The 16,611-nt window shown below is 44.5% G+C and overlaps 1 protein-coding gene across 1 annotated transcript in view; it reads right to left on the bottom strand.

Annotated features, from left to right (window-relative positions):
- Nucleotides 1-13,763, bottom strand: part of SH2D4B (SH2 domain containing 4B) — a 186,208-nt gene extending 172,445 nt beyond the window's left edge. The window contains exon 1 of the mRNA XM_054983863.1: nucleotides 13,580-13,763. Coding sequence (XP_054839838.1) covers nucleotides 13,580-13,763 — 184 coding nt within the window. The remainder of the gene's footprint in view (nucleotides 1-13,579) is intronic.
- Between the last annotated feature and the right edge of the window lie 2,848 nt (nucleotides 13,764-16,611).

Here is a 16,611-nt window from a genome sequence, read left to right as displayed (position 1 = left end):
CTCCACCCTTTCCCTGTAGTGGCTACAGCGGCATATCCACCTGGACACTTCCCAGTAGCCACTCCAAAGAGTCCCCTTTAAACCACAGAAAAACAGGCTTTGTTTTATTCTGGATTAAAGCGGAAATCCTCAGAAACACCCTGTGTCATATTTGGAATAAGGATATAATGTGGATGTTCCCTTTTAATTCAGGGGCTTTCTGCTTTCCATGCATGGAAAAGTCTTTTTATGGAACCAGCCAGTGTCTGATTGCTGTTTCTCAGAGAGTGGCAAGTTCTCTGTCTCCTGAATCCATAGATCCTTATTCATTTATGTTGCTGTTAACAACTTTATGATTCCAACAAAAAAGCTGGGAGACAAAACCAAACCAAAAAACAACTTAAGAAATGAAGTCTTGGTCCATATACCTTCCATTCTTGAAGAACTACAAAGATCGACTCCAGAGGCACTGAATGCCCACTCTGTGAACACAACAACTAGGTCAAGGCCAGTCCTTGTACTCTTTTCAATACCTGGCTGTTTTTATTCCAATAGACCTTTTAAAACAGTATTGCTGGATGATTGGATTTTATTTGATCACTACTGACCCGAAACTGCTTGTTGTTTGAAATGGTGTGCATGTTGTGTGTGTGTGGGGGTGTGTGTTTTCAATGGATGTTGTGTGTTATGTGCTGTCAAGTTGCCTCTGACCTATGGCGACCCTATGAAGAAAAGATCTCCAGAACGTCCTATCATTAACAGACTTGTTCAGATCCTGCAAACTGGAGGACGTGGCTTCTTTTATTGAGCCAAGCCATCTCGTTTTAGGTCTTCCTCTTTCCCTACTGCCCCCCACTTTTCCTAGCACTATTGTCTTTTCCAATAAGTCTTGTCTTCTCATGATGTGACCAAAGTACGATAGCCTTAGTTTTGTCATTTTAGTTTCTAGGGAGAATTCAAGCTTGATTTGATCTAGTACCCACTTATTTGTCTTTTTGGCTGTCCATGGTACCTGCAAAACTCTCCTCCAGCACCACATTTCAAATGAATCAATTTTCTTCCTGTCAGTTTTCTTCACTGTCCAACTTTCATATCCATACATAGTAATGGGGAATACCATAGTTTGGATTATCTTGATCAATGGAGACATTGTTTTAATTCTTTGTTCTAGTGTATATCACTTTGGGCATTTCAAAGAGAAGCAGCTAACATGATTTATAAATATAAACAAGATCGGGGTTAGACAGGGAACAGCTAGACAGGTTGTCCTACCATCAGCTGGAAATGAAGGAATATGAAGGGACTCATCTCGGGTACAGTGAATTCATGTAACTTTTTTTTTTTTTTGAAAAAATTTTTATTGGGTTAGAATCCATTATTTTTACATTTACATTCAATTTTCCCCAATTTTTCATCTCTAACCCCCTCCCTTTCCCCCCCTTTTGTTGACTTCCAACAGCTTTCCGACCCTTTGTCCCCTTTCCCTTACTTCTATTAGATTCCTCTATCTAAAACAAATATATATTCTCCATTAATCTAAGCAGTACACCCTTAACTATTTTTAACATTGTATACCCAAACTGTAAGTCTTTGTTTCCATCTTAGATAAACAATTTATCCCATTTTTCAATTTCAAATATTTCTATATATCATAAACCATGTAAATCATACATTCATTTAAATCAAACAATTTGACTTATTCTCTATATATTACTCATTCTATCTTTTTGTAATAATTCTGTATAACTCTCATCACGTAGTCAATCAATTTGACTCATCTGTATCTTCAGACATTCAGTTTGGTACATTTTACAAAACTTACCAAAGAAAGAAAATATTGTTAGTTAATCAATCCTTATATTTAATCCTTATAGTTAATTATTTTCTATCTATATTCTGTTTGTTAACCTATATATATCTATATATATGTCAATCTATTAGTCTAACTGCTTATTAATTCTCATTTATCTCTTCTCCCCCCAGTAAAGTCTCCCCCCTCTACTTCAGTACTTCAGTAGTTCTCAAACTGCCACAGTTTTCCTCCCACCTCCCATTTCTTCTCCAGGTATTGTTTCAGCTTCTCCCAGTCTATGTTGAACTGCCCTGAGTCCAGATCTCTCAGTTTTCTTGTCATCTTATCCATTTCAGCCATATACAGCAATTTGTAAATCCAATCTTCAATAGTTGGCACTTCTTGTACTTTCCATTTTTGCGCATACAAAAGTCTAGCTGCTGCTGTCATATAAAATATCAACGTCCTGTGTTGGGCTGGAATTCCCTCCATTCCCAAGTTCAGTAGCAGGAGTTCTGGGTTCTTATTAATTTGAAATTGTAAAATTTCACTCATTTCTCTTATTATTTCCCCCCAGTACTGCCTGGCTACCTCACACGACCACCACATATGATAGAGGGAGCCCTCATGCTTCTTACATTTCCAGCATTTATTAGAAGTGTTCAAATTCCCTAGCGCAATCTTCTTTGGTGTCATGTACCAACGATAGATCATTTTGTAGATGTTCTCTTTAATATTAGTACATGTCGTTGTCTTCATTGTAGTTTTCCACAAGTATTCCCATGCCTCCATTGTTATTTCTTTATTAAAATTTATAGCCCATTTCACCATTTGTGTTTTCACTGTCTCATCCTCGGTATACCATTTCAACAGTACTTGGTATACCTTGGATATTCTTTTCTTGTCTTCTTTAAGAAGGGTCTGCTCTAGTTCCGAATTCTCTATTCGTATACCTCCCTTTACGGAGTCCGAGTTATATAAGTCTCTGATCTGTCTATACTGGAACCAGTCGTAATTAGGTGATAGTTCCTCTTGCGTCTTTATTCTAAGTTTGGATGCTTCAATTTTAGTTATTTCTTTATACGTTAAACATTGTTGTTCATTATCAACAGCTCTCGGGTCTATCACCTCATATGGAACCACCCACAAGGGAGTTCCTTCTTGTAGATAAATTCTATACTTCTTCCAGATCATGTACAGACTTCTCCGTATAAAATGGTGCAGGAACATCGAGTTGACCTTTACTTTGTCATGCCATAGATATGCGTGCCATCCAAATATTTTTTTATATCCCTCTAGGGCTAGTAGTTTCTTGTTCTTTAATGTCATCCATTCTTTCAACCAAACTAGGCAGATTGCATCATGATAAAGTCTCAGATTGGGCAGTTGCATTCCGCCTCTTTCCTTTGCATCTTGTAAAACTTTCACTTTCACTCGAGGCTTCTTGCCTGCCCAAACAAAATCTGATATTTTCCTCTGCCATTTTTCAAATTGTTTAGAGTCTCTGATGATTGGTATTGTCTGTAGCAAAAACATTACTCTTGGTAACACATTCATCTTAACTGCTGCAATCCTACCCAACCATGACAGATTCAGTCTGTTCCATTTAATCAAGTCTCTCTCTATCTGAGTCCATAGTTTTTCATAATTGTTTTTGAATAAATCTATGTTCTTTGCAGTTAATTCGACTCCCAAATATTTCACTTTGCTTGTTACTTCACAGTCCGTTGTTTCCGTTAATAATTGTTGTTTCTGCTTAGTCATATTTTTACATAATATCTTTGACTTCTTTTTGTTGATATAAAAACCTGCCAAGTCTCCAAACTCCTTGATCTTATCTATCACTCTTGGCATGTTCTCCAATGGGTCCTCTACAATTAACATTATGTCATCCGCAAATGCTCTGACCTTATATGAATAGTCCTTTATTTTTATTCCACGAATTTCCTCATCTTGTCGTATTTGTATCATCAGAATCTCCAATACTAAAATGAACAACAGTGGAGACAACGGGCAACCTTGTCTTGTTCCTTTACTTATCGTCAGTTTCTTGGTCACTTCATCATTCACCACAATTGCTGCAGTCTGGTCCCTGTAAATTTCCTTAATTGCTCTGATGAATCTTTCTCCCAATTGTAGCTTTTCCATAGTGGCAAACATAAAGTCCCAGTTTAAATTGTCAAACGCTTTTTCAGCGTCAACAAAGAAGAAACCAACCTCTTTGTCACAACGCTTGTCATAATATTCAATAGCATTGATCACTGTCCTTAAATTGTCTCTTATTTGTCTGTCTGGCAAAAAGCCTGCTTGTTCCTCCTCTATAACTTCCGAGAGCCACCCCTTCAATCTCTCCGCCAATATCTTCGCAAAAATTTTATAGTCATTATTAAGTAGCGATATAGGTCTGTAATTTTTCACGTTAGTCAGGTCTTGGCCCTCTTTTGGGATCAATGATATGTTCGCTTCACTCCAAGTGTCTGGAATCCTTTGATCCCTTAAAACTCCATTCATCACCTCTTTTAGGAATGGTGCCAGTTCATTGGCCATTGTCTTATAAAATTTAGCCGTAAGTCCATCTGGCCCTGGCGCCTTTCCTAGATTTGCAGATTGTATTGCCTTACTTATTTCCTCGTCAGTTACTTCACTGTTCAACTTATTTCTCCAAGCTTCCGAGATTTCTGGAAGTTTGGTTTTCTCCAAATATAACGCTATTGATTCTTTATTTACTTCTTTCTTATTATACAGCTTAGCGTAGAATTTATAAAAGGCTCTACTAATGGTAGTCTGCTCCAAATACGTTTTGTTGTCTTCACAAATTTTATTTATTATTTTCTTTTCCCTTCTCTTCTTCAATTGCCATGCCAGGTACTTCCCAGGTTTATTGGCACCCTCAAACGCTTTTTGATTCAGTCTTTTAAGATTCCACTCCAATTCTTTATTACTCATTGCTGTTAGCTGTTCTTGAAGTATTTTAATTTCCTGATAGTGAATTCATGTAACTTGCTGCAAATGTACGAACCCTGAAATTCAGGAGAATTTCCTACTGAGACCAGTATTTCTGTCTTTAAACTCGCAGAGGGTATAGCATTGTTCAGCAGGCAGGGGCATTGAGCCTTGCCATCTCATCAGGTTAACTGTACCAGTCATTATCACTCTGCTTAACCTACCTCACAGGGATATCGTGACAGTTAAAAGGAGCTAGACATGTACATTATGGCTACATTTAATCAAGAGATGTTGTGAACAAGTCAGTGTTCTCATTATCCCCGCAATACAGCTGGGGAGCTGGGGCTGAGAAGAGAAGCTTACCCAAGGCCACCTACTGAGCTCATGGCAGTAGTGGGATTCAAACCAATAGACTGCTGATTCGCAGGTAGACCACTTAACCACTGTGCTACAGCTGCTCTAGTGCTTCGCCGCTGCCAGCAGTCTGAAAAACCAGTGGATGTGTGGTCCGAATGCGGCATCCCTGTGGCCATAATGGAGAAGTTCGCAGGAATGAAACGTTCTCTTAAGACTAGCTGCACTTTGTACCAATGTTTTTCTCAAAAGGAACACAGCTGAGGAGTTGATACTAGGCAAGATCATCTTCCAGAGCAACCAGTCTCTTCGCATCAAAAAAAGGGCTTTGATCATCCTGGAAAGGGCTTTTACGTGATTGCTACTTGGGATCAATTTTATTTTTAAGTTTTTTTGCACTGCAAATGTGTCATTTTATAATTGACTAGTAACAAAGCCCGTTGTGGGAAAAAATACAACAGGCTTTAGAAAGGGGAGGGCAGGCAGGCAAGGATTGTCTCTTCCTCCATGACTGATCCTAGCTGGGTGAAGGGGGGGGGTGAGCATTGCCACCTGCTCCACACCTGATCCCTTTGATGCAAAAAGGAGGGAGGTGAATCCCACAGGGAACAAAAGAATCAATTTCATACCATTTATAATACAATGAGTCAATTTATAAGTGCAATTGAAAGTGCAAAGTGCTGACAATTCATAAATATTACCACAGTATAACAAATTCATAAATATCCATTCACAAATGTCCACACCTGATCCCGGCCAGGTGAAGGGGGGCAGGCATTGCCACCTGCTCCACTCCTGATCCCAGCTGGGTGAAGGCAGGGGGGGCATTGCCACCTCCTTCTCTACTGATCCCAGCTGAGTGAAAGCCGTGGGTGGGTATTGCCACCAGCTTCGCTCCTGATCCCAGCTGGGTAAAGGCATGGGGCATGCATTACCACCTGCTCCGTGCCTGATCCCGGCCTGGGCTTCCCACTGTAGTGTGCTCTCGGAGGGACGGGCTGCCTCTTCTGGGCTTCCCTCCACAGCAGCGCCCTCTGGAGGTGCACCAGGGTAGAGTTGTCTAGAAGACAGTTCGCCTTTTATATAGTAAGATGAAGGGCTGCATTATCCATAATTGATGAACACAAATGTGCAGCTGACAAAAGCGTGTGGGTGGCTAATTAATGACACATTTGGGATATTAATCTGAATTCTGCTATTTTAGTAAAATCTCTAGACCCTGTATAATTGACCGGAACTAACAACTTCTATGCAATGATCTTACTAGTGCCTCATCCTCTGTATTATTTCAACTAAAATCCTATCTGAAAGGCTGGTTCTTGAATGGTTGCTATGCAGCTTCGGGCACATATGAACTTGTCAGTCCTCTTCCCTTACAGTTTGCAACCTGGGAATGGCACTGAGGTTGCAGCTGTGGCCTTGGTCACTGATCTACACTTGGAGAGCAAGAGGGGAAATGATACCCTATTGATCTTGTTTGCCTTTGATCATGATGCGCTGGCAGCTGCTCAATGTTCCTCTCACTCTTGGCATGGAAACACTAAAGAATGCTGACGGAGAGCACTCTCCCAAGAGCTTCACTTTAGGAACCTTGCTGGGTTTTCTCCTATGCCTTCTCCTCTTAAATAGGAAAGTGAAGTGACTTCCTAAGATTGCCTCAACTGGTAACACCCACACTGTGTGCTGAGACACATGAGCTCAGCGCAAGAAATAAAACAACTGCATGAAATAAGTACAGAAGAGGATGCCCACTGCAGATTGGCATGATTATCTGCCCACCTTCCAACCAGCTTCCACAGGGGGCAGCTAATTACCTCCCATCTATCCCTGCAGTGTAGCTGAAGCATTCCAAGGGCAATCCTAAGAAGAGTTATACTTTCCTAAGGCTACCGAAGTCGGTGGGCTTAAGAGGGTATAAAGCTCCTTAGGGCTGCATCATTGACAGGGCTGCTGAGAGCTACCATGGGCCCCCAGGCAAATGTTACATCTGCCCCCCCCCGCCTCAAATGACCTGATAAAAACCAAATATCATAACATAACAAATCACTTCCTTGTGCTACCTACCAGGAAAGTGTCTTTAGAATTGCAGTATATAATTGAAGTCTTCCAGAGAAACGTAGTGAGAAAGAACCTCTGCCAGGGAGAAGAGGGAGAGACTCCCTCTTCTCCCTGGCAGAGGTTCTTTCTCTAGGCGTCTCATCTAGTCTGCTCAGCTCCCTCTCGCTGCTGCCAGCATGCTCAGCTCCCGAGTGCATTTAGGGGAGCAAGGGGAGCACACTGGCAGCAGCTAGAGGAAGCACACTCCCCTTGCTCAGGAGCAAAGCACACTGGCAGCGGTGAGAGGGACAGGAAGCCGATATTGCCAGCAGCTCCATCTCCCTCTTGTTGCTGCCAGCACGCTCCCCTTGCTCTCTTAAATGCATTCAGGAGCCAAGTGCATTGGCAGCAGGAGAGAGAGAGGAAGCTGCTGGCGAGATCGGCCCCCTGTCCCTCTCACTACTACCAACACGCTTTGCTCCCAAGTGTAACGTATGGAATATGGACCAGAGACGTCAATTCTTGGAAGTGACATAACTGCATCAAGAGACAGTCTAAGAACTTCCACGATCTCTATGGTAAAGACTATAGAAATTTGGAGGATTCCTTGAGAGTACCCCCTTCCCAGCCACTCCATTAAGATAGGGAGGTCCAGCAGGGGTTTTCCCTCTTATCACTGGCAAATGGTAACCCTATGCCTATCTTTTCTTAACCAACAGAGCAGTACCTTTTCCCTTCTCCACTGCACTTCCAGCCACTTACGTGAGGGACTCTATCACACCTCCCAAGTCTAGATGGCTGCTTAGGACCTATAATATTATGGTGCAGCCAGTAGAGTTCCCAGGTGCTCGCCAGTGGTGGAAAAACTCCCAGGGGTTTGCCAGTTTGCCCACTGACCCCCCAGTAGTTAGTGGAAGGTGGTAAGCTCCTGGAGGTTGCCTGCCACCAGCAGGCACCTCAGGAACACATGCTGCATGCCCACTCCCAATGGACGCAGCGAAGTGACGTCATCGTGCCAGCCACAGGAGGGTACCTGCTCTTCGTTTGGGCCCCAAACGGGCCAAATCGGCCCCACGTGGAGCACAGGAGTGCTTCTGTGGCTGGCGTGATAATGTCACTTCTGGACAAGGACCTCGCCGATGGCATGAGGTAAGTGCCACCCCCCCACCCCCACCCCCACAGGGAGGATATAGAGACCTGGCAACCCAAGCAGCCAGAAATGTGCAGTCTGCAGCTTTGTATGGGTCGCTGAACCCGTTATCTTCTTTTACTGGAAAATGGCTTGTATTTAATACAACATTAAATATCCATTTGACCTTTTCTGCATTTTTCCTACGGAAGAGCAGATTCGGTAGTCCTAATTGTATTCAACAACACTAAAAATCTGTTCCTCACCATACTGAACTTTTAACACATCAAACCTTCCTTATGCAGTTTAATAACCCTTGCATTTCATCACATTGCCCGAGTGTACAAAACTACTGGGAGCTGGCTTGTTCTAGGCTTGCATATCGTTTTAGCAAACAGCATTCTTTAAGAAAAGAGTAAAATTCTCTTAAAGCAACAAATGCACAGCGATAAGCCTAAGGTTAGGTGAGCTGAAATGAGGGCAATGTGCTTGAAGAAATGCTTCACAGGCCTTTTTCTTCTCCTCGCACATGTGCAAAGCGTGCACTCCTGGCACAGCGCAATGACATCACTCTTTGGATGTGCCGGAAGTGTGCCTAGGAGGCCAGTTCCCCCACTTCCCCCCCACACACACACACACCAGCAAGGTGAGTGGTGGCACGGGGCAGAGGGTGGGAGTGGGGGATGCCCCACCCCCACCGGGGGACCTGGCAGCCCTATGCCGGAAGTTGTCTTGCATAAAAGTCTTCACACTACACATTTTGGGTGTTTTAAACCTTGTCTTTAAAAGAACTTTCCTTCATTCCAAAAAGGGGTGGAGTGGGGAATAGGAATATGAATATCAGCAGCAAGCAGAATGAGATCTGTTGACTAGGCCAAGGCAGAAGGGCTAAATCCCTAGTGGTGAAGCCAGACGCAGCTTTTAGATTTCCTGCCATTCACAGGAGCCAGCAGTGCATCCCCCTATTCCCTTAGCAGAAAGGGAAGTTCACAACTGGGAGAGTGAATGCTTTTACTCTAACCAGCTGGACTCGCCCATCTGGAGTCGGTTTTAGGTTTCAGAGGGCCCTGGGCAGACAGTGCTCAGCCCCCCCCTTCTACCCACTAATAGGTTCCCCTTGCCCTCTCACCCATGTGCCCCACCTGCCAGTACATCCTCCATATGCCCGCCTGCAAGCTCTGCTGCTGCCTGCAGTCATAGCTGCTTACGCTGCCTGAATGCCCTTCCCCGGATGGTGGTGGGTACAGCTGTCCTGACCACCAGCAATGCTGATGCTTTGTGCACCACCCTTGTGCTCTTCTCCAGCAGCGCTAGGCAGCACATGCAGCTGGGAGCAGAGGCAACACGGCGCTCACTAGCATGCAGTAAAAGGGTGTAAGGGAAGGCGCTGGAAGAGAGGCATGAAAAAGGAGTCAGCAGCAGTGGAACCCACCAGAAAGCACAGGCCCTGGAAGCTGCCCCACCTCGCCTTGTGCTGACGCCAGCCCTGCGCCCCTCTATATATTTGGGAACCAGAACCTACACAAGCATACAAGTACAAGCATGTAGATCCTGCACACACCACCATTTGAGATTTGCAGAAGAGGGCAGCAGGTGACAATCATTTGGTAATCTATTTAACCAAGGGAGTAAACTGGTAACCACACAGCCAGCATTTGCAAGGACCACTGATAGTAATCAAGCGTCCAGAGGTCCTGGACTCCATATGGGTGAGAGCAGGAACTAACTACAGAGCCCCAGGGAAGCCTGGGAGCCCTTCTTTGGTCCAACAGTCCAAACTCTTCTTGGTTTCTGCGGCTCTCCTGCACACAGAGCTGTGTTTTGGTTTGGGAAAGTCTTGACTTGGGATCTTTCCTGCACAGGAATGTTGCAAAAAAATCAGGCTCCAGATTGCACGTAGTAGAACTTGGGGCGTGTAACGGGTTCTCTGCAGGGCTTGTTCACCACCAAATGACCCAAGAAGCTGGTTGGATGCTAAAATGGTGGGGAATGGGAAGAGGTCCCTCTGGTGCCCACTTTGATGATGGGCTCAGCATGGGTAGCATGAGAGGAGACCCACACACCCTGTGTCTGTGACATTGCCGCATGGGTCCAAGTCTAGTCATTGTAGTAGTAGTAGTAGTAGTAGTAGAAACATTTATATGCCACCTTTCTACCCAACTTAGAGTGCCAAGGTAGCAAGCAATCAAAAGCAATAAAACAAGTTTTTAAAATACATAGTATAAAAACAATTTAAAACAACAATTAAACAAAACTGACACTCAGGAAGGAAAGTCAGTGAGGGAACACCAGACAATACAAATGAACCTTCACATGTTGGCGGAAGACAATGATAGATCTCCCTGGAGCTGCAGAGATGCTGCCTCTAGAGCCAGCATCCGACCCAATGAGGTTCGCATGAGGAGGCATGCAGCCCCACATAATCATACTGTTGTCACTTGGATCCAAAGAAGGCTGTAGAGGTGCTTCCCCCCCTCCCCCGAGCTCAACTTGTAGAGGACTCAGGAAGTTGACACTAGGAGCCAAGCTACAAGTGATGAATTACACTTGCCTGGCAAGTGAACAGACGCATGCGTATTCCTCCCTGTTCACTTGCCATTCACTTGCGCTCCACTTGTGGTCAAGTGGAGCGCAAGTGAATGGCAAGTGAACAGGGAGGAATACGTGTGAGTCTGTTCACTTGCCAGGCAAGTGTAATACGTCACTTGTAGCTTGGCTCTAGGAGTGGCAAATCCTAGCCCTGGTTCCCTGCAAAAGTTCAGCTGAATGCACAAGAACGCATGTGTATATTTTTGGATGCTGGCACAAGGCTTTTGGAATGGAATTTCCTCTGCCATAAAGAGCGGTAATAACTTCCTTCTACCATATACCCCTTATTCCACTTTTCCAAGCCACCCGTGCAACTCTTGTGACTCTTCCGGAACACACACAACAATACAGTTACTTCATCCATTATGGTTTGTCCTCCAAATGTAAGAATCAATCAGACTGACTTTCTCTCCACTGGAGATGAAAAGTATAGACCTTCTTTCTGTCTTTTATGTAGGAGAGAGAACACTTCCTCTACCTGCCCTGGATTTCTTTTCTCCCCAAAGACGCTCACAGTTAAAAAGAGAGGCAAATGGATAGGAGCAGGATTTCATAAAACATTGGGTACGGGTGCCTGCTGTCCAAGATGAAAGACAGATAAGTCTACAGTTTCCTGTGATTGTTCGGGCCTCTTTTCCATCCTTCTTTGTAAACCAGAAAATTAATTATCCAGAAAACTATTCCTTACACTAAAAAGCAGAATAGGTTTAATGTATAATTTATATATGGAAATGCTGCTGTCAGAAGTGTGACAAATTACTACATAAAAATGTTGCTGTTACGTTTTTTCTGAGTTAGCGTGCATTATGTTCATTTCCAGCGCGAGGCAATCTTCGTTCTTTAATGGTGCTTTGGTATGCAGAGCGGAGCTTCTCTCTAAGTTCTGTTCATCCTTCCCTGCCAAACTGCAGACCAAATAGGCCTTTACTTGATTTGGGATGAGGAGGGAGGGGGGTCTTCTTGTATTCTGGGCAATTTTCTCTCAAACCACTAGCAGTGTGCGAGGAAGCAGGCATAGCGTAGCATAGAATCATAAGGTTGGAAGGGATCTCTAGGGTCATCTAGTCCAACCCCCTGCACAATGCAGGACATTCACAATGACCTCCCCCACAGGGTGTTGCTCCCCAAAAACCCAATTGCCAAGCAGCCTGCAGTACTGCAAAGTTGCCTCCCAAAAGGCAGAGAGTTTAGAAGCTGATCCTGCTTTTAACACAGTGATAGCCACAACTGTATAAATATGAGAGCCAGTTTGGTGTCGTGGTTAAGAGCAGCAGGACTCTAATATGGAGAACTGGGTTTGATTCCCCACTCCTCCACTTGAAGCCAGCTGGGTGACCTTGGGCTAGTCACAGCTCTATCAGAGCTCTCTCAGCCCCACCCACCTCACAGGGTGATTGTTGTGGGGATAATAACGACATACTTTGTAAACTGCTCTGAGTGGGTGTTAAGTTGTCCTGAAGAGTGGTATATAAATGTATTTATTTATTTACTTTTGATTTCTATTCCGTCCTCCCCAACTAGCAGGCTCAGGGCGGATTACACTCTGCAAATGTTATTATTATTAATATTATTATATCCCGAATACGGTTGCCAGCTCCTGGTTGGCAGATTCCTGGAGATTTGGGGGTGGGTGGGCCATGGGAGGCAGGGGGTGTGGAGGAGAGGGAACTCATCATCATACCATAGAATCCAACTTCCAAAACAACCATTTTCTCTAGGGAAAGAGATCTCTGTCATCGGGAGATCAGTTGTAAATCCAGAGGGTCTCCAGGTCACACCTGGAGGTTGGAACCTTAGTTCTAGATAAGAATTAAAAAAATGCTTTCCAAGGAGGACACCATCACTCTCCATCCAGGCTCCAACCCAGGGCTAGTCTTCAGGTGCATCTGACAGGTTCCCCACACTGAGCGCCTGCCATGCTAACCAATGCTACACCCTAGGCTGAGGCACAAATTGTTTTTCAAAGGGAAAGAATCGCATCCAAGTCCCACAAAAAATATTGGGAGGAATGAATCACAAATAACTGTGTATTCTGTTAGATATAGAAACTACTTAGAAATAGCCTACTATAACTAACAGTACAATCCTAAACAGAGTTATTCCAGTCTAAGATGATTGAAATCAATGGGCTTAGACGGGGCTAACTCTTTTTAGGATTGCAAATCAATTGTTCCATTCATATCAAGGGGACTGAAGTGCAATGAGTTGTCTTTGCAGACCTTGTCCGATGTCACAATTGAGTGTCTTGGGACTCTGCTGACTGTGCACAGAGCCTCCTGATACGTGGGGAAGTCCTGTTGTGTGAACAGGGGCAATGTGTATGTTTACCATGAGCCTAGCAGCTACAAGCATACTCGAACTGACCGCTGGATTTTTCAGAGTTTGCATCCACGTGTACCAAGGCTTTACACACACAGGAAATATGCTTCTTATCCCTGTTCTCACAATACAGCAACTGCATGTATTGCGATTCGTACATTCCAACACACATGGTTGGCAGGTTCCCAGCATGTGCAATTGTAACGTCTGAAAGGTGCTTGAATTTGAGCTGGACTGTTCAGACTAAATTTGGCCAGCCTGGGTTCAAGGCCAGTTTATCCAGACATTCATGAGATTGCCTTGAACGTCTCACTTCCCGCCTTCTCTGGGATTTACATCATGAAATAAGCGCTAATGACATAAAGAATCTATACAGCTTTGCACATTAGAATTCCCATAAACAAGACGCGAGAGGAAAAGCTGCCCAATCTTACTCAGCTTGAACCGGGCCGTCCTCTTCAGCCCAGCCTCTTCCTCGCGGATCTTTTCCTCTCTCTCCCTCCAGCGCCTGACTTGCTCTTCCCTCATCTTGTAGAAGAGGATGTGCTTCTGCTCATCGTTCAGCTCAGCCAGGAGCTCTGGATCGATGTACAGATCCCGCAGAATTTGCTGCAGCATCGCAAAACGGTTAAGAAAGCCACCCGCTCAGACAAAAGCAAACAGGTCCTGCCCCAAACAACACCTTCAGTGTTCCTTGAAACAAAAAAGCCGGCCCTTTTCATAAGGGGCTGGGCTGTCTTGCGCGCTCCTCTTGCTTTCCCTTAATGGCCACAAAAACAATCACTCATATTACCTATCGACAGGTGTTCGGTGAGGAAAGTCCGAACAGGAGAGGAGCAGGAGAAAGGCACACAAAGAAGGACAGACCCCTGGGGAGATGTTAATAGCAAACTGGGGCCCAAAATAGCAGAGGCAACTCTTAAATAAAATAAAACTGATCCGATAATGATACTCGATTCCTTTCTTCTGGGTTTCCCGTTCTCTTGGCAGTGCAACCCCATCAATGCACGGCCGGGGCACATGTGTGTCTGGGTTTATTTTTAAATCCGTGATGTCATGGTTAAAAGAAATGACTATACTGGTGATATCCATGTCACTCCAGCGCCGCGCCGATTGCCAACGATAAGAGGTTACAAACATTTACACCTCGACTCCTGGCTCCGCTTACTCTTGGTCGGAGCACACCACCGCCCGACTTCTGTCGAAGTCACGTTTAGTTACTGCCAACAGAGGTGGTGATTCAGCATTGACTAATTCAAAACCTTGCAAAAGAAAGGTTTTTGAAAGGAACAGAGAAAAAGACCAAAGCTGCTGCATGAAACCTTTTCAGGTACACAATTAATATTAATTAGGAAAACGCCTGCCATCAGAAGTCCGAGTGGACTGCCATCGGTGCAGTTTCCATTCTGCAACTGAGGAAAAGGGATGAGATAGCTTTTTAAACTAACTGTGACCACCTCCTGTGCTTCAGCGTTTTCTGGCTTTCTGTGAAGTGTTATTGCTCACTCATTTGGATGTCTATCAAGGTAATGTCTATGCAACTGTAGTGATTAGATATTAATATACAGGGCTTTTTTTCAGCTGGAATGCAGTGGAACAGAGTTCTGGAACCTCTTGAAAATGGTCACATGGCTGGTGGCCCCGCCCCCTGATCTCCAGACAGAGGGGAGTTTAGATTGCCCTTGGTGCCACTGTGCAGCGCGGAGGGCAATCTAAACTCCCCTCTGTCTGGAGATCAGGGGGCGGGGCCACCAGCCATGTGACCATTTTCAAGAGGTTCCAGGACTCCGTTCCACCGCGTTCCCCCTGAAAAAAAGCCTTGTCAGAATATATAAAGTTGGATTCTGGATCTGCTCTTCTAGTCGTAGTGCAGGGAGTTTTTCCATGACGCAAAAAAGCTCATCAAGGGAAGGCTTCTTGCAGGAGAGGGAAGTACCACCACTAGCAGAATAGATCTGTGGAATCCAACCCATAATAGCTGATCCTCACGGAGCAGGATGTGCAAGAATAACTCTTAAAAGCACACACACACACATGCTCAATTAAAATCCAACTTGAAAAAGCTAAACACACAAATGCCAGCTGGAATGGAAGCCACAAAAGACCGCCACAACCAAATACTCTTTCACGATACTCGAACAATGCCATCTCAGTAGCCAGGCGTCGTGTCGACTACCTTTCTTGCTTAGAAGTTCAACAGTACTTTACATCTACAATCGGACCAAAGGTACCTGCATGCTGTTTCCAACAGCAACCGGAAGGATGCTTCTGAGCTGAAGTCTCTGGAACATCACAATCAACAGTGACTCAAAAGGTCACCTGACCTTGACATCATTAGCTTGGTGATGTCGATCTTTTATCAGATCTGACACTGGATCTTGGCAGAGTAATTAGAGTATCAGACTATGGCTGGGGAGACCCAGGTTCAAATTCCCACTCAGCCTTGACACTGACTTTGGGCCACTCACCCAGCCTGACCTACCTCAAAGGGTTGGTGTAAGGTGAAAATTGGGGAGGGGGAGAACAGCATACACTCACCAGAGCCCCTTGGAGAAAGAGTAGACTTAATACACACTAGGTAACAGCTCATAGCTGCCTACTCAGTCAACTTGAATTTATACTTATTTATTAAAATAGGTATATCCTGACTTACCCACCAACCACACTGGCTGATGATGGCATGCAAAGGTCTGCCCTGGCAGGCAACAAAACAACTAAAACCACAAACAATCCAGATGCAACAGATGGTTTCAGCAATCAATAAAACACACACATACCTGCCACCAATGCATAACTCCCCATATGCCATATTCAACAAAGGCTCATCTGAATAAATGCAACACTGCTTACAAAAGCTGGCAAATGTAGGGACCATCTTGACAGCCTTTGGGAGAGCATTCCAAGGGTAGGGTTGCCATAGCCAAGCTCTCCAAATCCAGATAACCTAATTGGCCTATAATGATTGCAAATAAAGCAAAACAAACCCATTTGTCATCATGTTATTTCTCCATTGCTTAGCATTTCCTCTTTTTAACCACCACAAAAGATGGTGTAATGCTGGTTAATGCACGTGAATGGTTAAAGCCAGGGCTTTTTTTCTGGGAAAAGAGGTGGTGGAACTCAGTGCATTGCCCTTGGAGAAAATGGTCACATGGTTGGTGGCCCCGCCCCCTGATCTCCAGACAGAGGGGAGTTGAGATTGCCCTCCGCGCCGCTCCCCTCATAATCTCAACTCCCCTCTGTCTGGAGATCAGGGGGCGGGGCCACCAGCCATGTCACCCTTTTCTCCCAGGGCAACCCACTGAGTTCCACCTCTTTTCCCAGGAAAAAGCCCTGCTTCTTATCAATGAGACATGCATAGGACCCCCAGCCTCAAAGTCTAATTCTTGCTCAGAAACCAATCCAATCAATTTAAATAGAACTAACTTACAAATTAATATCAGTATTGCAGCCTTAAATATTTCAA

This window comes from Eublepharis macularius, chromosome 6 (assembly GCF_028583425.1).
Source record: "Eublepharis macularius isolate TG4126 chromosome 6, MPM_Emac_v1.0, whole genome shotgun sequence".
NCBI lineage: Eukaryota > Metazoa > Chordata > Lepidosauria > Squamata > Eublepharidae > Eublepharis > Eublepharis macularius.
This window is presented reverse-complemented; position numbering and strand designations above follow the sequence as displayed.